General features: G+C 40.1%; 1 protein-coding gene across 1 annotated transcript in view; it reads left to right on the top strand.

Annotated features, from left to right (window-relative positions):
• The window catches only part of TBC1D5 (TBC1 domain family member 5), a 411,864-nt gene that overhangs the window by 322,648 nt on the left and 64,629 nt on the right, over positions 1 to 24,587 (top strand). Inside the window, exon 16 of the mRNA XM_082840369.1 lies at positions 17,571 to 17,818. Within this exon, the coding sequence (XP_082696495.1) occupies positions 17,571 to 17,818 (248 nt within the window). The remainder of the gene's footprint in view (positions 1 to 17,570; positions 17,819 to 24,587) is intronic.

Raw genomic sequence — 24,587 nt, 5'->3', positions numbered from 1 at the left:
CTGCCCCCATCTTATTTTCATAGCATTCTTTACTCACAGAAGTCATAGACATATGTATCATCTATCTCCCCAACCTCCCCACTAAAGTCAAGCCCCCTGCAGGCAGGTCCCTTGTCTTACTCACTACTTGAGGGCACCTGGATAATCCTGGCTGGTGTGGGGAGGTTACTCAGTATTTGTTGTATGTATACATGATTCTATTTTTACATTTTTCAACATCTACTTTTTTTTTTTTCAAAAAGGAAATAGACTGTACCCTTTCCTTTTTCCCCTTCATGTTTTATCTTTCTTCCATTTAGCTTTCTGTCCCAGCATTTTTCTTCTCAAAAATGTTGGTTCTGTTTTATATATTTCCTTGTAAGCACATTGAGATTCTTATACAAAGTAACACTGTAAGGATGCAAGGCAGATTTCTCATCATCACTGTTGCAATTTCAAAGCTTGAAATTGAAACTGAACCAAATAAAGTGTAGTGTGTGAAGACATCACAGACCAGCAAATGAGGAGAGAAAGAGTTCAGAGATGGTACTGGGAAACTTGACAAATCTTTTGAAAAGGTATCAACTTATAAACTTAACACACACCAGAATAAACTCTGAGTTAATCAAAGTTCATTCAAACAAGCTAACATAGAAATAAAACACAAATGTCTGTCTGACCTCTAGTTACTAGACTTTTTAGCCTTAAAAGTAATGGAAGAAATCACAAAGGGAAGGACTGGTGGATTTTACTACACAACTGTTTTTAAGTAGATGTCAAAAATAAAATAAACTGAATCAAAAAGGAAACAGAAAATTGGGGAAATATTTGTAGTATAAATGACTGACAAACTATAATATCATTAATGTATAGAAACTTACACAGTTCAGTAAGAAACACAAGATCTGTTTCAGGGGCCATCACATCTCCTGACATACTCCTCTCTGCCCAGAGGTTCTCAGCCCAGGTTCATGGCTTTACATTCCATTTATGACTAAAGGGTCCTTCACTTATATCTTCAGTCTGACCTCTTCCCTTGAACTCCAGACTCACATGTTCCAAACTAAACTCTTGGTTCCACCTCCACACACCTGTTGTTCCCACAGTGTTTCTGCATCACAATGAATGTCATGACCCAGTTGATCAAGCCTTAGAATTGCCTTTAACTCTTCTTTTTCTCTGACGTCACACGTCAAGTGCATCAGCAACTCCTATTCAAACTATATCCTGAACTAAGCCACTTACCTCTCTCTGCAGTGGTGGCACCAAGTCACGGGGCCTTGCCCATGTCACCCCCACGGTCTCCTAACCCAACTCCCTTTGCAAGTCCAATCATATCACTCTTCTGCTCAGAGCCCTTCCGTGGCTTCCCAAAACATTTGGGGTCAAATCCCAAGCCTTTTCAGTGGTCTGCAAGGCAGGCCCTACATGATCCGGCTCCTGTCTCTCCAACCCCACCACCCTGCTCTCTTGTTCACTGGACTCCAGCCACACCGGGCTGCTTACCATCCCTCCAGCTCTCGAACAAGTTCCCACTTCAGGAGCTCTGAGCTTGCTTTTCCCCGTGTCTGGGTTCTTCCCCAAGAATCCACATGGCACATTTACTGCTCAGTCTGTGTTCAAATATCGTCTCTTCAGAGAACCTCTCCTTGACTGCCCTGTCTAAAATAATGGACCACTCTACTCTGTCCCTTTAATTTGCTTTGTTATTGTTTTTGTGGGGTTTTTTTTAATAGCTGAAATGGTATTTTTCATTTTTTATTCAGCTTTTCAGTTTGTTTTTATAGTTTGTTTCTTGCATTGAAATATAAACTCTGCATGTTTGTCTTGTTAACTGTCTTATCCTCAGCACCTAAAATAGTGCCTAGAATATAGTAGGCACTCAATGAAAGAAGGATTGCAAACAGCAAATAAACATTTAAAAAGCTGTTCAAGCTCACAATTAATCAAAGAAATGCATAATTAATTAAAACACCTATAAAGCACTGTTTTTCACCCTTCAAATTAGTAAATTAAAAATAAACAAGGCAGAGGTGAGTAAATCATCACGATCTACTGTACAGCCTAGGCCCATAGTTAATAATACTATATTGTGTACTTAAAATTTGCTAAGCGAGTAGACCTTAAGTGTTCTTATCACAAAAAATAAAATAAATAAAAATAGTAGTGATAGGGCCTCCCTGGTGGCGCAGTGGTTGAGAGTCCGCCTGCCGATGCAGGGGACACGGGTTCGTGCCCCGATCCGGGAAGATCCCACATGCCGCGGAGCGGCTGGGCCCGTGAGCCATGGCCGCTGAGCCTGCACATCCGGAGCCTGTGCTCCGCGACGGGAGAGGCCGCAACGGTGAGAGGCCTGCGTACCGCAAAAAAAAAAAAAATAGTAGTGATAAAGAGGGTGGGAGGAAACTTTTGGGGGTGATAGTTAGGTTTATGGCATAGATTGTGGTGATAGTTTCACAGATGTATACTTATCTCCAAACTTATCAAGTTGTACACTTTAAATGGGTACAGCCATTGTATGTCCGTTATACCTCAATAAAGTGGTTTTGAATGAATGAATGAATGAATGGGCAAGCTAGCACCAGTGAAGGTGCACGGATATCCTTAGTCACCAATACAGGGAGTATAAGTTGAGACAAGCTTGGTAATCTTGCCAAATAGTACTCCTAATTCTGTATGTAGCCCTTATAACTACCACATTATTCCCCAGAGGTTTGTTTATCCTGCCACTACTTTATCCGTGATCAGAAACTATTGTAGCTGCAAAATCCTTGGGAAAGTCCCCCTTTAGCTATTTAATGCCTAAGATGCTTTTACCAAGCTGGACCCTTCAGCCATAATTAGCCTTGCAACTACTTTCTTAGCTGTATAGAGGCTATTAAAGAGTTAATGCATTGGGACTGTCATTGAGCAGCAAGACAGGTAGTGGGGATGGTCTAGAGGGAATTTATATCCTCATGGGGGAACCCCGAGCAGGGATCAGTTAGCAGAGGACAGGCAAGAGGCAGGCAGACACCTGGAAAGCAGGGAGCTAATACTTGCTACGTCTAGGGCAATGGACTTCTATTTGTGTTGCTTATCCAAATGAGGGATGAGGATGCAAAGATGACATGTGATTTTGAGATAAGAATATCTCTAGAAATCAAGAAGCCTGATTTCTCTTCTCTGCTTTACCATGGATTGCTATAATTAAGTCTTTAAACTCAAGTGCCTAGGTATTTTAGTGGTAGATTTTCCATTACGTGTGTGGGTAATATTCACTGTGCTCTGATTTTACTTACTTGCAAATTTCTCTTTAAAAATGGGAATTGACATTTTGTTATTCATTCAATTTTTGAGCTCAGAACAATAATTCAACACTCAAATCCTGCTCCAGTTTTGTCCTAAAATAACCATAAATTGCTGCTATACATATTTAAAAAAAAAAAAAAGCACATGTAAATTGTGACTGGTCTTCAGAAAGACCCATCTAATTTACTCAGGAATCTATGACCACTGAAATGCCCAATTGAGAAGTCATGGAACAGAATTTAATAGTTTTTAAATACTGCAACCTCTTATAATAAGAGTAGAATCTCATACCTTCTTTATTCCAGAACATTCATGGATTTTCTATTTTGAAAATGACCCAACACAATTTCTCAGAATGTGTAGTTTTTATCTGCTCTGCAGAGGTGATGAAATAATCACGCCTGAGCTGTCAGCAGTGACTCAAGGCCACATGTCACTTTATCTAGTGGCACTTTTTTTTTTTTTTTTTTTTTTTGCGGTATGTGGGCCTCTCACTGTTGTGGCCTCTCCCGTTGCGGAGCACAGGCTCCAGACGCGCAGGCTCAACGGCCATGGCTCACGGGCCCAGCTGCTCCGCGGCATGTGGCATCTTCCCGGACCGGGGCACGAAGAACCCGTGTCCCCTGCATCGGCAGGCGGACTCTCAACCACTGCGCCACCAGGGAAGCCCCTAGTGGTGCCTTTTTACAGACTCCACAACTATAGGTTTTTTAACTTGCTTAAGCAATTTCACATCACCAAAGTTAGATATTTCGCTTGATTAAATGAGACCTTGGTAGAGATGGAAGAAACCAAGCTCAGTTCCTGATCTGCCCACTCACCAGATCAATAGCAATAGCTATTCTATGTGCTAAGAGCAATAGCATTCTATGTGCTAATATTCCCAGCTTTCCTCTGCCTTGTGTCAGAGCTTAAACAACTTAACTGATACCAATAATGAAAGATTCCAGAATTAGAATTCTGGCAGGTACAGGCCTCTGGCAGGCCTCTACAAATGGCCCCTTGTCAGGATCCCTACATGGGATCCAGCAGGAAGCCAGGGAAAGATGATTCTAATAAGAGTGTTCGCTGGGCTTTGAAGATGTTTTCCACATTCCTCAGCTGGGCTCCAGTGACGAAGTAGTGATGGCGGCCAGTCCATTTTTACCCCAAGAATGCCTGATGGCCAATAATTTTCCGTCTCTCCTTGGGATCAGGATCTGCCTCAGCTTAGGAGCATTCTTCTCAGGACCTGGCCTAACAAGCATGTCCTACAAAGTGCGTGATCCCAGGAAGCTCAGGAATTCTTCTACCAGTTGTCATCTTATGCTAGAATTTGAGCTTTGTGAGAACAGGGACCACATCTGCCTCTGTCACTGCTGTTTCCTCAGTACCTGGCACAGAGAACACATTCAAATACTGGTGAAATGATTGAATGCTTTCTAGCCTCATTTATAGAGGAACCATATGGATGTCAGGGACTGAATCCTAGAATCTTCATATTGCCAGGGCCTAGCACAGTACCTGGCACTGTTTCTAGTATTCAGTGAGTATTTAGTTTAATGACTGAATAAATAAATATTGTTTTGAATCCCTAAAAGGCATTATAAAATTCTTCTGGCCAATTTCCATTTTATATGGTCCACAAGATTTTTAAATTAGGCTTTATTGTATTTAGTCAGAAGTATTTTATTGCTAAAATATGGTAAAGAAATAATATGCTAATGATATTTCCCAAGTCATAAAGCCAAGAAGTCCATTGTTATAGTCCCTTAGTAGTTAATTGGCTAATCAGAATTTTAAAGGACACTGATTTCTATATAAATGTAATTTTGTGATATTTTTGTGCTCAAATAAGAGTTTATGCTATAAACAATTCTGTGTCTGAAATGCTCTTTCTCTTGTATCAAAGAGAGTTGTTAATTCCTAACCAATTAAGGTAAATTGGTAAAACTATCTCCTGTTTAGGGCAGAGTAAATAACTCTTTCTCCTGTTTTAAAAAATTTAAGTGTAATTTGTACACAAAACACAGATCTTAAGTGTTCAGTCTGATGAGTTTTGACAGCTGTGTATACCCCTGTAAGCACCATCTAAAACAATATACCTGGAGTGAACATTTCTTTCACCCGAAAATTCCCTGGTGTCCCTTTCCAGTCAATTCCAACCCTTCATCCCAAGGCAACCACTGTCTGATTTCTATTACCTTATATTAGTTTTGCCTTTTCTTGAGCTTCCCATAAATAGAGCCACACAGTATGCACTCATTTTTGTCTAGCTTTCTTCATTCAGAATGTTTTTGCAATTCATGCGTGTTGTTGCATGTATCAGTAGTTTCTTTAGATTGTTGAGTTGTATTCCACTATACAATGTATACAATTGTATAGTGTATACAATGTATCACTATATATATCACAATGTATTCCACTATACAATGTATACAATTCCTTTAGATTGTTGAGTTGTATTCCACTATACAATGTATCACAAGTTGTTTATCTGTTCTCTTGTTGATAGATACTGGGTTATTTCCAGATTTGGGGTGTTATGAACAAGACTGCTAAGAGCATTCTTGTACAGTTGTTTTGATGTTTTTGTTTGTTGTTTTTGGTTTTGGTGTTTATCTTTCCCTTGGGTAAACACTTAGAAATTAAATTGTCCTAATGGATAGATCTATGTTTTTAACTTTATAAGAAACTACAAACTGTTTTACAAAGTAATTATACCTTTTTCCACTCTCATCAGGAATATATAGGGGTTCTAACTGCTCTTCATCTTAGCCAACATTCGCTACTGTCAGTCTTTCTGATTTTATCTATTCTAGTTGGTGTGAAAATGCTATCTCATTGTGTTTTAATTTGCATTTTCCTGGTCATCTTTTCATAGCATATTGGTGATTTGTATATCTTCCTTTGTGAACTGTCCAGGTTGTTTGCCTGTGTTTAATGGGTTGTTTGTCTTTTTATTCTTGATTTGTAAGAATTCTTTATATATTCTGGATAGAAGTCTTTGTCAGATAAATGTACTGCAAATATTATCCTCCCCCAGTGTGTGGCTTGCCTGTTCATTTTCTTAGTGATATCTTTTGATGAGCAGAAAATTATTATTTCAGTGAAGTTTCTTTTACCAGTTTTTTTCTTCTGTGGCTAGTGCATTTTATTTTCCTATTGAAGAAATCTCCTATCTAAGACTCACCTTAGTTTCCATTGTTGAGGGTCCTTAAGACCACGCTCGGCTTCGAAGTTTCACTAGAAGGACTCACAGAACTCAGAAAAGCTGATAGACTCATGTTTATAGTATACTGTGGCAAAAGATTATAGATTAGAATCAGGAAGGGAAAAAGGTTGGTGTTGTAGACTGAAAAAATGCACAACCTAGAAGGTGAGGGTTATGTTTTATTTGGCGGACTTTCTGAGGTCTTCAAGCCAGGGAGACAGGACTCTCAGATCACTCTGAGGGGCTGCTCTGAAGAGGCAAGGGGGGAGCCAGGATATACAGTAGTTTTGCAACAAATACCAGGTAGTCGGAACATCAAAAGTTTACTGTTAATTAAAGAAAACCAGACATCTCACGTTAAAGAATGGAGCGCTTTTCTGTGTATGGGAAGATGCAAGAGTCTGGGCTCACTGAAATCATTGCTTTGATATGCACTTCAGCTACCTGGGGCCAGCATCCTGTGCTTTCTCATCCAGGGTCTCCTCAGGGTGCACCATCGGGGTGGCTGCAGCAGTTGACTGCTAGATGGTGGGCATTCGGTTTCCATCCTGAGTTTCCTCAGGGCTCACCGTTGGGGAGGCTACAATGTGATGGCTTGATGGCTGGAGCATCCTCTATTTACTGATATGGCAGGCAACATTTTTCACTCAGAGTCTTAAGAGAAACCAGGTACAACTTTCCAGGTGTCCGCTCCCAGTGGACTGCTTAAATCTCCTGGGAACCATGTAGGGCAACACATGTGAAGTGTTGCCAACCAGGGAAGCTCACCCAGGACTTGGTGACCCCAAGGTTTGTTATTAGAGGTCAGTCATGTAGTCATGAAGCAACCATGTGACTAACATTAGCTACTCCATCTCCAGTTCCCTCCAGAGGTCAGACTGATATAGTGTGGCAGGGGCCCAGGTTGAACAAAAACAGACTTTTACCATAAATCTGATTGTTAGCATAAACTTTGGTGTGGCTCAAGGCCCCAGGTCTACGAAGACACTTTTATCAGGTTGGATATTCCAAGGGCTAGACGAGGTTATCTCCCAGTTGTCCCTCGAGGTCCAGTCCTAAACAACGTTGGAATGTGCAGGACTGGGACAGTCCAGGCCCGCTGAGTTAGCCCTTTACTGTACAGTCTCAAAGGTATTCTGTATTCTTCTAAAAGCTCTGTGGCTCTAACATTTGTATTAAATCTGTGGTCCACGTCAAGTTAATGTCTGTGTGTGGAGTGAGGTAAAAATTAAGGTCCATCTTTTTCCATAAAGGTATCCAGCAGTTCAGTACCACTTGTTTAAAAGTCTTTCCTTTCCCCATTGAATTAAATTGGATCCTTGGTTGAAAATCAATTGACTATATAGATATAAGCCAATTTCTGGACCTTCTATCCTTTCTCTAGTACCACACTAACTGAATTATGTAGCTTTATAGCAAGTCTTGGTTTTAAATAGCCTGAATCCTCCAACTTTATTCTTTTTTTTATTATTTTGGCTATTCTGGGTTCTTTGCATTTCCTTATCAATTTTAGAATCTACATGTCAACTTCTATAAAAATTATTGGGATTTTGGTTGGAATTACACTGAATCTATAGATCAATTTGGAAAGAACTGATACCTTAATATTATTGAATTATCTAATCCATGAACATGGACTATCTCTTCATTCAATTAGTCTTCTTCACATTCTCTCAGTAGTGTTTTATAGTTTTTAGTGCAGAAGTCTTGTATATTTTTTTTTTCAATTGAGAGAAAATAAATTCCTCTTTTTTTCTGCATCTAACCTGTTCCCTTCCATGGCTGTACTTTTTTTAATGTGACTGTTTCCTTGGACTTTTATGTGCACTCACACATTTCTTTATCTTTATTGGCTCTCATACCTCCTTCCTTAAAACCCTTAACAGTTGATTCTTGATACATGTTAAGTACAGCTGCTTGTGATTTTTTTTTTTAATTGTGAAGATATATAGTGATTCTCAAAGTGAAGGTAGAGAGGTGAAGAGGGCAAAACTCCCCACCAGGTGGGCATCTCAGAACTTTATCCTCTTCCATTCTGATGTATTTCCCTAGGCCAGAGACTCCCATGAGCCACGGTTAACGGGAGAGATTTGTATCCCTCTCAGATACTGGGTCAGAAAATAAATTAGTTGAAAACCACCACTCTAGAAATAGAAACCTCAAAATTTATTCCTAGAGATATGTCTTGGGGAGTTTATCTCATGATTTTATACAACCACGATTAATGTGTAATTGCTAATTAGTTGTTATATTAAACAAATATTACAAATTGTGTTCGGACCCAATTAGGTGAGCCCTACAGTCTAGCTTATATCCACCCTCTCATGAGGGCTAGCTTTTCTATCCCTAACAAGCACTCCTTTTGCTTCACATAACAGTCACAAAGATTTACATGCCACACGCAAAATAACCATGGTCTTCCTAGATGAAAGGAAACATGTTTCACTTGAAAAGCAGATTCCTAAGGAATAAGTAATAGCAAACTAACTTTTATCACATAGTTTTTATAAAGGCCTGTAAAATCTTGAGTTTCTTGAGATATAGAGAGAGTTCATTTTCTAAGATAATAGAAACCTCACAATATGGCAAACAAATTAGAATTACATATAGATGTCTTTCATTGAAGCAAATTCGATACACTCAACCTTAAAGGTAAAGAATTAAGAAAGTTGGAAACCAATTCATTTTATAGAATTGAGACCTTCAGCTTAGAGAATTTGTGAGTAGAAATACATCATGAACGTTAGCTCAGATGTTAGAATCATTTGGAAAAGTATTATTTTGCAACCATGGCAAATGTTTTAAATTTCCAAATAAAAGATAGATGTATATAATAAGCATTCTGAAAGAGGTAAATATGAATCATAATCTATTCAGGGTACATCAATAATGACAGACTAGAAAATTACAGAGATGCAAAGAGAATATTTTTTTTCTATCCAAAAGCCAAAGTCTCATATTTATATTTACTTTTTCCAGCTACTCCTTGCACTTAAGAAGATAATTTTAAAGTAAGTTATATGTTTTTATGATGGAAAAAAATATAGGTAGGATGAGGTGAGAATATGATAGAAAGAAAAGGAGATTTTGATGGAAGGAGAAGGAAAAGAATAGAGAAAAAAGGCCTCAGAGGGAAGATGAACATAGAGGAGGAAGGAGAGGTGAAAAGAACAGAATAGAAACTGAGGGTGGAAATAAGGAGGCAGGGCAGACAGGTAGGCCCCTGAGTTTGAGATGGGTTTGGTCAGCATCCCTCAAGGGCCCACACTATCATTCAGGCCTCTTTTTGGTCCTGTAATCTTAGCAGGATGGTGAATGTGATGGTAGAAGCCATTTGGCTCAGCTGATCACAAGCTGTCAGAGTCAGAAGGGGCTTTCACTGAACCCTGCCTCTCACCCATGCCAGGGCCAGGGAGCCTGTGTGTGTGAAAATGATTTTCTAATCTCCACTTACACAATTCCAGAAACGGAGCTCTTACTATTTTAAATTGAGCCTGTGAAATCACTAGAAAGGATTTCCTGTGTCATAACCTTTTAACTGTCTTCTGTTACTGTCTGTAACTTTTGTAAACCTATTTTTTAAAGCCACGCGAAGAAGCACTGCTTTCCCTCATGGCAGCTCTCACAGTACTGGAGGACTTGCTCCCCTGCTTTTTTAGCCATTTCTCTTCCATCGTAATTTTCATACCTCCCTACTGTTCCACTCCATTTTATAGACACAAAATTCAGTTCTGCCAGAAATTAATGTATCACCAAAACAGTCTGCCATGATTGTACAGTTAGTTACCTCCTGCAGTGTAGACAGTCAGCTAGTATTTCTAGCTACATATCGTATTTACTATTAAAGGAAAACGTGTTTCCTATAAGAGGTTAATATATACTTACTATATATAGATACCATATTTACTTTTGAGGGATAATTTCACAGGGTACAGAATTCTAGGTTGGTGGTTTTTTCTCTCAACACTTTACATATTCACTGCACTCTCTTCTTGCATACGTGGTTTCTGAGGATAATTAGAATGTTCTTATTTTTGCTCCTCTATAGGTAAGCTGTTTTTTTTCCTCGGGCTTATTTCAGGATTTTTTTTTTTCCTGTGATTTTCCATAGTTTAAAAATGATATGACTAAGCATAGTGTTTTTTTGGCATTTTTTCTTGCCTGGTGTTCTCTGAACTTCCTGGATCTTTGGTTTGTTGACTGACATTAATTTGGGGGAAATTCTCAGTCATTGTTTCAAATATTTCTTCTGTTCTTTTCTCTCTTTCTTCTTCTGGTGTTCCCATTATTTGAATGTTACCTCTTTTAGGGTTGTCCCACAATTCTTGGATATTCTGCTCTGCTTTTTCTGTCTTTTCTGTTTGCTTGGGGAGTTTCTATTGAAATATCCTCAACCTCAGAGATTCTTTCCTCAGCCATGTCCATCAATAATAAGCCCATCAAAAAAAAATAAAAAAATAAAAAAATAATAAGCCCATCAAAGACATACTTTATGTTACAGTATTTTTGATCTCTGTCATTTCTTTTTTTTTTTCCTTAGAATTTCCTCCCCTCTGCTTATATTTCCTATCTGTTCTTGCATGCTGTATACTTTATTCCTTAGAGTCTTTAGCATTTTAATCATAGTGATTTAAAATTTCCAGTCTGATAATTCCAACATCCCTGCTGTATCTGAGTCTGGTTCTGAAGCTTGGTCACTCTCTCTCTTCAAAGTATGCTTTTTGCTTTTTTAGTACATCTTTTAATTTTTTTTTTTTTTTTTATAGTTGGACATGTTGTACTGGGTAAAAGGAACACCAGAAATAGGCCTTTAGTAATGTGGTGATAAAGTGTGGAGGAAAGGAAGCATTCTATGGTCCTATGAATAGGTCTCAATCTTTTAGTGAGCCTGGGCTTCCAGACTGTGAACTTGACACATGCCTCTCAGCTGCAGCCCCCACCAACATCAGGTGGAACAGGATGGCTAGAGGGGGCTGGGGTTGGGTACTTGCCTTCCCCCAGGTCAGTTAGGCTCGGCAAAAATCCCTGTAGGTTGGACTCTGGTTAAATATTTCTCCTGAGGGCAGACCATTTAAGAAGAACAAGATGCTCTGGTGTATTTCAAATGGTTCCTTTTCCTCTACCCCTGCCAGAAGCACAATTTTTCTCCCATATTTACCATGAGAACCTGGTAGAGCTCTAGGAGGGAAAACTCGCTGAAGTTTGGGCTGCCCCTCCACCCTCCCGACTGGGTCCCCTGGGAGATTTTAACTCTCAAGTTTGTCCACACTGAGCTTCTAGCAATTCAGCCATAGTTCCAATTTCCCTACCCCAGCACTGGTTCTTGTGGGTTTCTGCTCTGGTAGGTCATGATCCTCTGTATTCACCCGTCACTCTCTCCAATCTGGGTGACAGCAGTTTGCCCTTTGACCTCACTTCTCTTATGGATCTAAGAAAAAAATGTTGATTTTTTTTTTTTCAGTTTGTTCAGCTTTTTACTTGTTGTTAGGACAGTGTAAAGACTTCCAAGCATTTTACACACTTGCCTGGAAACCCAGAAGTTCACTCATCTAGAATTAATGTACCCCAAGAATCTTATTTTTCTCCTGCAACATCATTATGGGCTCAGATTAGCCTTGTAGACCAGACCAAAACACTCATTTTTGGGAGCTTGACTTTTTGTTTTTTAATATGAACTCATGTTAATCCATGCCTCCCTATTCTATCTGTAATGAGCAGTTGTCAAAAGTTTTAACCTAAGTGTATAAACTTTTATTTATCTTCATTAAATTTTATGTGTTTCATTTATTTCTCATGCTACCCTGTTGAGAGTATTTTAAATTTTGATTATTTTATCTGATGTATTGGGTGCCTCTGCAGCTTTTCGTCTAAAATTCATAAGTCCATGTTCTCTTTCTTCAAGTCTTAAAACTATAGGATCTTCTATCTCAAAGGGACACAAAATATCATATAACTCAGCCCCCATGGTTTAAAGATAAGGAAACTAAGGTCCAGACAACAGGCTAAATAACTCTTCCAAGTTACAGAATTCAGTGACAGAAGATTATGACCTTAAAAAAAAGACTGGTGAGGAGGTCTGTGAACCAAGTCTGAGACACATGTCACCAGAGGGGTGCTAGAACATTCAGCAGTACACGTGAGGTAACAGTTGTTCAGCTATAAACTAAGTGTGTATTATCCTCCATTACATCCACTGCACCTTGATAAAATCCAACAGAGGTCAACACTTCAGATAAGAAATAAAGTTGTCTTAGAATGACTTGTTTTTGGTGAACCAGACTGGCTACTTGTAATAAACACAACCATTTCCAAGTAATTAGTAAAAATATTTGTATAAACCAGTCTATTTTACAGTTTGGTTTCCACACTCCTTTTGAAAAATCAGAATATTTCCCCACTTCCATTCTTCTGATATTTCTATTTTTATTTAATAAAACAAAATGAGTAATATACTTAAGACAAACCCAACTGTCTAAAATTTTAAATGTATCTAAATAACAATTGGATCAACAGACTATTTGAAAATGTGGGGGAAAATCTTTGATGCAATTGCTTTATTTTTTTAATATTTATTCATTTTATTTATTTACTTGGTTGTGCTGGGTCTTAGTTGCGGCAGGCGGGCTCCTTAGTTGCAGCTCACAGGCTCCTTATTTGTGGCTCACCGGCTCCTTAGTTGCGGCATGCATGTGGGATTGTGCAGGGGCCCCCTGCATTGGGAGCGAGGAGTCTTAACCACTATCATTGGGGAAGTCCCGATGCTATTGCTTTAATCAGATGCAAATGTGCAGCTTTACATGCTTTTATTGGGAAAAAGAGAAAATGAATAAGTGAATGAATGAATGAACCAAGCATTCAACCTTTGGGAATATAGATAAAATAATTAAAAATGAGTTGAAAACTCATTATTTGACAAAAATATAAACAAGCATCTTAACAACATTTTATTGCAAGAGGAGTGAAATAAACAAATATTGGATACTTAATATCAGACTTGAAAGAAATCTGTAGGTAAGAAGGAAATAAATCAGGGTGGTGAAAACATTTGGTTACCAGGAAAGGAAGGAAGGTTGTGGAGAGTTTTTACAGAGGCGATACTTTTTTTTTTTAAAGCTTTAGAAAGGTTTTAGAAGTTGAATGAGAGCAGCTCATGATCCTGGGAATTAAGAAGGCATTGGAGACCCTAGAAGCTCTTTCAGTAAACAGAGTGAGTTAGAAAGCCAGGCTGCAAGAGATTAAGTTGGTAGGAAGAGGGTAGAAGAGGCAGCAAGAGTTACCCTTTCAGAATTTCAGAAACTGTACAAAAAGGGCCCAACAATGAAGCCAGGTTGGGTTTTGGTACAGGTATTTAGAAGGATTCATGGATCTTCAGGAAGATGCCTCTGTTGCTGCTGATTTAACCCACTGAAGAGGCTGTGCTAAAAGAAAGTTCTTGGCACAATTTCCAAACAATCCCTCCTAGGTGGTACTGTTTTTAATAATAGTATGTAGTGTAGACGACAGTAACAAAAGACTTTGATTACACAGAGCCAGTTGCTCATTAGATTTGGTGTTCAATGTCTTGTTAACTCCAAAGCCCTCTTAGCATTTCTTTTAACACTATTTACACATTGCCACCATCTTTTTTTGTTTTGCTTTGTTTTGTTTTTTGTGTTTTTTTGTGGTACACGGACCTCTCACTGTTGTGGCCTCTCCCGTTGCGGAGCACAGGCTCCGGACGCGCAGGCTCAGCGACCATGGCTCACGCGCCCAGCCGCTCCGCGGCATGTGGGATCTTCCCAGACCAGGGCACGAACCCGGGTCCCCTGCATCGGCAGGCGGACTCCCAACCACTGCGCCACCAGGGAAGCCCCATTGCCGCCATCTTTAATCCAATCCAGTCCGGTCCTCACTGTCCATCAGATCTCTTGACAACTGCATTAATTTTCATTAATTTAGCACACGTGACTTGACAGCCAATAATAATTGTTGCAGAATGTTTAGTATGTCTTGCGAAGACCGCTGCTGCTAATATTTAAGATGTCTCTTAGCTAACTTTGTCATAAAAGTTGTCATGCCTGAAACACAAACAGCGGGCAGCATGCTTAGCATGCTTGCTCTAGAAGTACATGGGTTATAATTGTTTCTACCTGAAAATAGTCACCTTCAATAGTTGTTTTCAAAATTCTTCTTATTCTTCTGGAAGCGTGGGTAGTGGATGAGGGGGAAATTGGTTGAAAACAAAAAACGTTCAAAAAAGGAAAACAGCGCTCATCCTCTTTTAAGAGCTATTCAGATGAAAAATGGTTCGGCATGTGCTTGATCTGTGTGTTTTTCATGGTTTGTAGGAGTAATGAAGATGCCATAACCATAGTCTCTTGATAATGCTCTAGCAGTTTCTTAGTACTTTTATCAACATATGAATTTTAGAACTGGCAATATGGGAATTTGACTAGTACATTTTTGTTTATAAAAAAAGGGTAACAACATTCTAACTTCTTCATATCCGTGAATTATGGATCTTGACTTGCATACAAGCGAAACTAAAATGCAGTGGAACTTCAGTATCCTAATAACTCTTCTTTCCACTACGACTCGCGAGAAAGGGGGATGCACGCAGGCTGCTGAGTGCACTGCAGTGCCAGAGGTGAGCGCCTTCTGAATCCAGAATTTATGAGTTCTTTACATGTCATTCATTGTTTTTCTCAATAAACATGTATTGAGCGCCTTCTCTGTTGCCAAGCTGTAGTGTCTATACATTGAGAGGTCTCTACTTCCTTAGGAAGCGTATAAAAATTGGAAATAGGGCTTCCCTGGTGGCGCAGTGGTTGAGAGTCTGCCTGCCAATGCAGGGGACATGGGTTCGTGCCCTGGTCCGGGAAGATCCCGTATGCCGCGGAGCAGCTGGGCCCGTGAGTCATGGCTGCTGAGCCTGCGCGTCCGGAGCCTGTGCTCTGCAACGGGAGAGACCACAGTGCTGAGAGGCCCGCGTACCGCAAAAAAATAAATAAATAAAACATTGGAAATAAGTGGTGCATCATCACTATATATCCTCATCTCCATTAGGAAACACTATTTTCAATAATTTTTCAAAGAACATTAAATAGCTTTGTTCTTTAAAGATGAAATGATGCAAAACGAACCATTTGAAAAAGGATTTTTTTTCACATTTCATGCGTTATAAATGAATAGCTCGTTTCTTTTATAAAGCAAATTCCAGGTTTTAAATTTGATTTGTCCAATCTCTGAAGCAATATGAGTTTCCCATATCTAGCCCATAGTATTAGCTAGGACCATTAAAGACTTTATGGAAGGAAGAAGCATAGTGTTCTTTGCTTTTTATTGCAGAACTCTGGATCAGTTCTGTTTTAGCGCCCTATCTAGTAACGGCAAGGATACAGCTGTCATATAAAAAGTAGGAGAATTACCATGTAAGTGCTGCCAGGTAGATCTGAGAGGACGAAATGATGGCAAAATTCAAGGTAACTAAAATCATAACAAGTGTATCCCTCAAACTTGATATTCAGTTTCCTACTTTTATGAAAAAGAAGCTAAATGCGAGAAAACAAGCTTCTATTAATGATTGGGCAGTAAAAATGCAAACTTTGATATTGACATGGTCAGCCTCCTACAACTAAAATAATTTATAATCATAACTGGTCTTTCACGTAATAGCCCTGAGATACTTCAAGATGATGAATCATTTGGGAAGTAATCATTCATTTTAGCCAATGTTGACTTGGTGTCCTCTATCTGCCAGACAGAGCACAGGTGCTGGCAAACCCTGGTGTCCGAGAGAGGACCTGTCTGAGAGGGAGCGGGGAGTGGAGGGGAGTTGACTGCTGCTGAGATGTGGCGCGAAGTAAGGATGGACCTTTGCTCTGCGGAGTCATTGGTGACCTCCAGGGCTGGTTTCAGAGCGATGGCAAGGACGCCACAGCCAGACCTTAGTGGACCAGGACTGGAGAAGCACAAGTAGCACATTAAGACACTTCTGAAAAGACGTGTTGTGAGGAGGGAAAGAAGTAGGATGGTAACCAGGAAGGAATGAGGGTTCAAAGGAGAAGTTGGGAGACACGCTTGCGTGCACACACACACACACACACCACGGTTGTGTGCTCATGGGAAAGATACGGTAGAAAGGGGGAAATGGTGATGCAGGAGAGCAAGATCCAGGAGCAACAGTCTCCAAAGGTCAGAGCAGATGGGATCTCCCCGCACGTGGGGAGGCGGGCCGTGGCCAGGAGCAAGGGACGCTTCCTCCATGGGAATAGGTGTAAAGGCTTAGACTACAGGTAGACGCAGCTGCCTTTTAACACATATTTCTAGAACACCTGTTATGTTCTAGGCGACTGGCAACGTGGCAGAGAGACCGAAGTCCTGTCTCCATGAAACTTTTATTCCAGTGGGGGTTGGGGGAGGTGGACAGATCATAGCCAAATAAGTAAAATATGTAGTATGTCAGATGATGCAAAGCGCCATCAGGAAAAGTAAAGCAGGGACGTGGGGAAGGAGGATACGGAACGCGGGGGCGGTAGTGTGGGGTGAGGGTGGACTCAATTCTCGTGGACCAGAGCCCTTGATGTACTTCTGTGAACTGACTTCGTGGCTCTCAGACACATTTATTTTTCAAAGTCAGATTAAATATGGCCTTGTTCCCACAGGCCAGAGTTTGTGGGAAATCTATTCTCAGCCTGGCTTCCCAGGTGCCCCCTTCTGTGGGTTACCCCAGACTCGCCCAGCCCTGTACCTCTCCTTCAGAGTCCTCATCACAGGTTTTAGTCATACATCTGTTTATGTGATTATGTGATGAATGTATTTTCTAGAATCTCCAGGAGGGAAACTATGTCTGTTTTGGACAGTTGCAGTGTTGGCTATAATGGGCCCTGTTTGTTGAATGAATGAATGAATGGAAAGTAAAAAGACTATTTTCCATAAGCCACATCTTTAAGAATCTTGTTGTTTTCTTATTCTGTGGTCACTTTGAAATTATCACGCCTCACTTCATGTAGCTGATCTAGACCTTTTCCAAAGCAGGTAAGGTATGTTTTTATATCAACAGAGCATGTGAAATAGAGTTGTCCTCTAATTTAAACAATGTCTCTCCACCTAATTTGTTTTTTTGCAGGACTAGTGCCAAAGGTGCTCCCCTGAATATAAATAAGGTCTCTACTAGCCTGATGAATTTTGGAAGAAAGTTGATTTCTCCGGCAGCGGCCCCGGGCGGTGCGGATGGCCCAGTACCGGGAAGCAGTGGCGGTACCTCCTCCCCAGCTGTGGTTCCCACCAGGACCCTAGCAGAGGCCCCCAAGCATCCTCTGCAGCAGCAGCAGAGGCTGATGAAATCGGAGAGCATGCCAGTGCAGCTGAACAAAGGTAAGGGAAAATACTGGTTAATTTAGAGGAAACACTCCCAAGGTAGCCTGGGATTTCTTCACCTGTCTATGAGGAATCACCGTCCTAGAAAGAGAAATTAGTGCAAGACTTAATTTTTTAAAATCTGTTATAGTAGGTCCTTTTTAAATGGCAATATCAGATACTATATTGTTCTTAAGAACGTTTTATGAGGTAATTTGTTAAAGTACTTGTTTTAACATCTGTACCTTAGTATACTTGCATTTGCGTCCTGGTGATGCCCACAGAGTATGGCGTGAACTGTCACAGCACGGAACTTGACGTCAGTTGACCGAGATCTCTGCTAGCTTTGTATAGTGATGCTTCTGGCTAGAAGAGCATCTGAGATGGGAAGGTCTGGTACCCTGGGCTCTGCTAGTCACAGCATTTGTCCGTGCAGTTGGTTTGGAGGAAGCGGGTCACCAGGCTTGCAGTCCCTGTTCCACCTGCTTTACCTCCAAGAAATACAAACTAGAGCCCAAAGCGGGAAAGAGGCCAAACAGAATATCTCAGGCAGCAGAGTTAGTGTCTGAGTCCCTGCACTGAGAGAACCAGAGAACGTGAGAGCCGGATCACTCAGTTGACGAGTGTGCACTGCTGCTGGGAGTGCCGTCAGCGGCTCTCCTGCTGCTGGGACTCAGGTACGCTCCTTTCCATTTCAGGGCCTTTCCAGCACTTCACCTGCCTCCGGTGTTTTGTTCATAAGGGAGCCCTTCAGGTTCTTACTCATAACCTTTTTCTCTTATTTTCTACTTATTTCCAAAGACATATGAATTAAGTACCCCTACTCATAGCCGATTAGAAACAGCCACATTTATTTTTAGTGATGGGACTCTGCTGTCTATACTACGGAAGCAAGAAATAGTAACACGATGGCAGAAAATCTACAAAAATCAATCCTAAGGCCTCACAAAGCATAGTGTCTGTGGCCAGTTAGTGTCAGAGCAAATACCCTCCTGACCCCTGCCTCATCTGTGTCTTAAAGGTGTCCCTGGATCATAACCAAGTTCAGTAACAGGTGTTGACAATAACAATAGTAATATTGAATCAGTAAGAAGACCTTAAACCATGTTCCATATACTCTGTTTAAGAAGATTGCATCCAAAATTAGTTTAAAAATTAAATTATTGGCATTTAAACTGGTCAGAACTTAAGTTAAATGGATTCTTCTCCAATGATAGAAAATAATGAGTTTTTCAATAATAAGTGTGTGTTCTTCTATTAGTTTCATCATATTATCTATCATTGCCTATATGAAGTATTAGACTTTATATATTTAGTATTTAAATTTCTATTAGAATATTCCATCTACCTTACATACGAATATCTCTTTTAAAATTACATTCTTCTCTTTTTAATGTAGAGCTATCACACATGATTTAAAGAATAGGAGACTTAAGATCATTAACATATTGTAAATGTATTTTAATGCCAGGAGACATGCCCACTTCCAGGATGGAAATGAATGTTATTTTATATATTGCTTAATTGTACTGTTTTACTGTTCTAAACAAATATGATTTCAATATTGCTTTGATAACAAGCTGTAGTCAGTAGTAGTTCTAACTGATGGCAGCAAATGAGTCAGAGAATCTCTTAATGCCGTTAAATTTTCTGAGGAACCAAGCCAAATGACTATAGAAATATAAAGTTGTGTCTCTAAGGAAATGTCAAGTATTAATATCACAGTAAGTGAGAAAGGAAGTGCATGAGGATGGAACAATTGATGAAAACGAAGTCTCCAGTTACAAGGAAACAACAGAGCACTTAAGCAAAGTGTTTGGAACATGAGCATCGCTGGGGCATTTTGTAACTGATCCCTGCGCTGAACAAAAGTGGTCTTGTTTGGCAACTCTCCTTTTTATTTCTGGTTTGTTCTTGTCGCGTCAACCTACAAAAAGCTTGTCTACCTTCATATTAAAGGTATATCGTCCTGCTAATGCCCCTCCCTGCATGAAGTTTTGAATAAAATGGAGTAAAAGGAAGGAGAAAGGTTTATACCAGTAGAAGCGAGGGTAGGTTGATCCCCTTCCTTCATTCACTCTCCAGTGAACCACGGGCAGAATCCTGAAGCTTTCAGACCCTTTTCCTCACCCAGAAATAAGAGGTTTGGGCTGATCCCTGGGGAGCCTCCCAGCTCCAAAAATCTGCGGTTCCTTTGGTAAAAGATACCAACATGCATGGACATATATACACTACCAAACGTAAAATAGATAGCTAGTGGGAAGCAGCCGCATGGCACAGGGAGATCAGCTTGGTGCTTTGTGACCACCTAGAGGGGTGGGATAGGGAGGGTGGGAGGGAGGGAGACGCAAGAGGGAAGAGATATGGGAACATATGTGTATGTATAACTGATTCACTTTGTTATAAAGCAGAAACTAACACACCATTGTAAAGCAATTATACTCCAGTAAAGATGTAAAAAAAAAAGATACCAACATCGGTTGCTTATGCTGGTGTTTCCCACAAGTGTCCTGCTGTGCTGTGACACTGACAAATCTGCAGGTGTGTCACCTGGCCCGGGAATGAGTGAGCACAGTGTTTACCCTTTCGGAAGGCATGTGTTGGAATAGGGCTTCTGACTGTCTCAGAACAGAGTCATCTACTTGGTGCCTTTTTAGTGTACTCTGCTGGAAAATTTTAAAGTTGTTTTGAAAAGTGGTTGTTTACGCAGCTGGATATCCTTATGGCTTTCATAGGTTAGTTAACTCCCGATTACCTGTGCTTGTATAGGGGAAGAGTTCTACGGAGAAGCCAGCATTCATGTAGGTGTCACTTGAAATGCCTTCTGCTGTTGGCATCTCTGTTGGGGCCGGGGTCCTGAAGGAGGGAGGGAGCACAGGTGATCCTCCATCATTTTCCTGGTGACATCCAATATTAAAATTAGTCTCATATATATTAATGTATATTTACTATATTAATGTATATTTACTATATATTAGTAAATATACATTAATAGGTGATCCAGAAGCAGCATAGTGAAATGGGTAGCAAGCATAGAATTGAAAATTTTCAGATGTACAGAAAATGAGGCACACCATTCACCAGTGAATAGAGAGTTAACTATATTATGAAAATTCAGGACCTGAGAAGTTCCACTAAAAGTTGTTTATCACTTGTTTGGCATATGTACCTATTTATAGATTTTATTTCAGCTATAGGAGAATATAAATGCATGTACCGTTAATTGATAGGAATGGTCTAATTACAACCCAATAATTTCCAGGTGAGCTGACTGTGCTGTAAATCATAATGGTAGCAAGTGGTCAAGGCACTGAGGGTTGTTATATAATTCAAAAATTGATTTTTTTTTTTACTATTGTGTAAAAGCTACAGGGAGAGCAAATCTGTTAATCATACGTTATCATACATAGAAAATATGGTGCCTTTTAAGAAGGCTTGTTTTTCAGCTCATTAATCTCAAAATAGCATGGGGCTTCAGACGCTGATCTATCCAGGGGATGATTCTGTCGACAGCAACTGTGCTTCATGTTGAACTTTGTCATCCAGGAAGGAAATCAAAGAACCAAAAAAATCTTCCTTCTCAGTGGCCGTGTACCTCGAATGCTTCTCAGTACTTCCTTTTCCTTTCTTTCCTGCATTTTTTAAATGTACTCCCTTCCCCCCCCCTTTCCTCTGTTTTTTGAATTTGAACACTTCCTTATTTTAAGCATTTACTGCAGGTCCAATTTGTAAATGAAATCTCGCCTATAATAAGTATATCAAGTTTGAAGGGTATGCAGTTCACAGATTTATTTTTACATGTTGACATTTATAAGTGCATGTGGTAACTTATGAAATCTTTTCAATACTTAATATGAAATTAGAACTTGTTTAGGTCTTTATCTTATCACTGAAGAAATTGGTTTCAAGTTTAGTTAAAAATAAATTTTGTCTGTTGCAGGAGGAAATCAATTGCAGAAGAATGTTGACTTCTTAATAAAGGCATATAACTTACTTTTGGATAAAGAATTTTTTTAGAAAAATAAGAAAATATAAAATCATGCTGTTATTTATAGCATAATGAAATCTGCTCGGCCAAGTCTTTTGATGGCTAAAGTTTCCTATACTTTAGACTAATAGAAACTTGTTTTTTTTCCTTAAGAAAAACAGGCACAAAAGCTTTTTAGGAAACACTTTTTAAAAATCAGTTTCTTTAAAAAATATTTTATATTTTTCTAAGATTGTGTTGTATTTTCTGTTTCACTGTACTTTGAGTAATTAGGTTGATAAGTATTCCAGCATTAAATATGAAAGAAAAGTTGATTTTCTTTTCCTCTTTATGATATCTAATTATTTTTTCTTATGAAATCCAGGCGATGTAGTTACAGGAAGCGATGCTCAGGTTTCTGTTCCTGCCCAGACCCTAACTGACCTCCCAGGTACAGTTACCATGGCAATGCAGTATCTCTTTGCCTGCAGTACTATCATTGCCTCTTCCCAAACTCCATTTTCCTTTTTGCCCACCTTCCATTCATGCTGTTTATCAGTTCACTCCATTGTTCAGCCACTGAGTGGCACTGTTGTTAAGAACAAAAGTCCCCTCTCATGTCATATCGTGCTGATGCTGATGCCAAATCCCGTTAAGCTGTGGGGTTTTTATCAGGTTTGCACCAGCTTCTTTCCGTGCCGAAATATGGTCACTCGAGATTTTGTGATCGTTTTACCACCACGTTTTATTTGGCAGCTCACGCTGAGGTGTTCTTTCAGTTGTGCATAGGTGCTCTGTGACAAGATTTGACAAATTAGTTCAGAGGTTAAGACATTTTAGATGCTGTGTGTATACATATTATTGTATGTATTAGCCATAGGTACTTATTATATTTTAGCTAGAAGAATTACAACTTGATTCTGAAATACATTTTTAAGTACAGGCTTCATACTATGAATCGTATTAACAGAATTAAAGTTCAGTGTGACAAATCTCTATGTAGAGTCGTTGGTAATGATTTAAAATAAAAAGATAATAGTTAAATATCATAACCGTGTGTTCAAAATCTAGAAGAAGTTTATTTAAGAAATACAGGGGGCTTCCCTGGTGGCACAGTGGTTGAGAGTCCGCCTGCCGATGCAGGGGAGACGGGTTCGTGCCCCGGTCCGGGAAGATCCCACATGCTGCGGAGCGGCTGGGCCCGTGAGCCATGGCCGCTGAGCCTGCGCGTCCGGAGCCTGTGCTCCACAATGGGAGAGGCCACAGCAGTGAGAGCCCCGCGTTCCGCAAAAAAAAAAAAAAAAAAAAAAGAAACAGAATAATAGTAATCCATATTCAGCAGCTCCTGTGGAATTTAGAAACGTAAATATTTAAAGTTGCTGCATTCATCTTTTATTATGTGATCTTTTAGATAAAAAAAATACGCTACAGAGAGGAATTCTGTATTAAATGGAAGACTAGACTAACTTTAAGAATCCTCCATTCAAATTCAGACAAAAAAGATAGCCGTATTAATTGAAATTCCTATCATGTCTTCCTTAATTTAAAATACCCACACAGTACAGTCATGCTACTAGTATTAAAATACTGTTCTAATAATGGTATGTCTCCATAATATCTGTGCTTTTTAATAAATTAACAGAAAACAATATATTGTGATTAGGAGATCAGTGGTATGTTGACTTAACATCTTAAAAAACATACTGTGTCACAGAGGGGTGTGATCTTACTTCTATATGTAGTTCTGTGTTTCACAGGTACGGTTTCTGGCTGTGTTCTGGTTAAGTGAACCAGCTGACCTTTAGGGCTTTTCAAGCTCAGGGATTCTGTGAAAAGCTGCTATTTACTCTTCTTGGTGTCTGTGGAGTGATCTGTATAATAAAGGGGTGCAGTAGCATGGCCAGTAGAAGAGGCAGATCACCTCCAGATGACTTCTCTTAAGCTTTGTCAGTTATTGCGCTTAGATGAATATTGGTGTGATCTTCTGATACGGTGAGGATTCGTAGGACTTAAATTTGTTTCCTAAAATTAAAATCTGAGCCCCCCCAGGCAACTTCGTTTTTGGCCTCGCCACGTGGCTCACGGGATCTTAGTTCCTCGACCAGGAATCAACTCGGGCCCTTGGTACTGAAAGCACGGAGTCCTAACCACTGGACTGCCAGGGAATTCCCCCCAGACAACTTTTTTTTTTTTTTTTTTTTTTTCCGGTACGCGGACCTCTCACTGCTGTGGCCTCTCCCGTTGCGGAGCACAGGCTCCGGACGCGCAGGCTCAGCGGCCATGGCTCACGGGCGCAGCCGCTCTGCGGCATGTGGGATCTTCCCGGACCGGGGCACGAACCCGTGTCCCCTGCATCGGCAGGCGGACTCTCAACCACTGCGCCACCAGGGAAGCCCCCACCCAGACAACGTTTTAACCAGAGTTTTGTTATCCCAAAGTGAGTTCACCGCAGAGTATTCCTCTGGGTATTGAAGCCCGATCGTTTTATACCTGTGGGAAGAGAAAGCTGAAGGCTGGCTTGTCTGTTCTGACTTCTGCTTTTATGCTATTGCTCAGTCCATGTTGTCCTGCAGACCAGAGCCACGTGAACAGTGTCGCTTTTTAAATAGACTCTTAAAGAAGGAGGTTGTTATCATTTTGTTCAAATGACTTGTGTTGTAGAAGTAGAATCATCTCATTCACTTGTTCAACAAGTGTTCATTGAGTGCCTACTGTGTGCCGAGCTCTGTTTTCATCAGTCCCTTGGGCTTCCCTCCAGCTTCACCAGGCTGCTAGGGCATCCCCGGTGCTTTAGATGGCCCAGCAAGCCCACATGGTCAG

The sequence above is a fragment of the Leucopleurus acutus genome (assembly GCF_964270905.1).
Source record: "Leucopleurus acutus genome assembly, chromosome: 5".
NCBI classification, from domain to species: domain Eukaryota; kingdom Metazoa; phylum Chordata; class Mammalia; order Artiodactyla; family Delphinidae; genus Leucopleurus; species Leucopleurus acutus.
The sequence above is the reverse complement of the archived record's forward strand: the minus strand, read 5'-3'. Positions and strand labels throughout refer to the sequence as shown.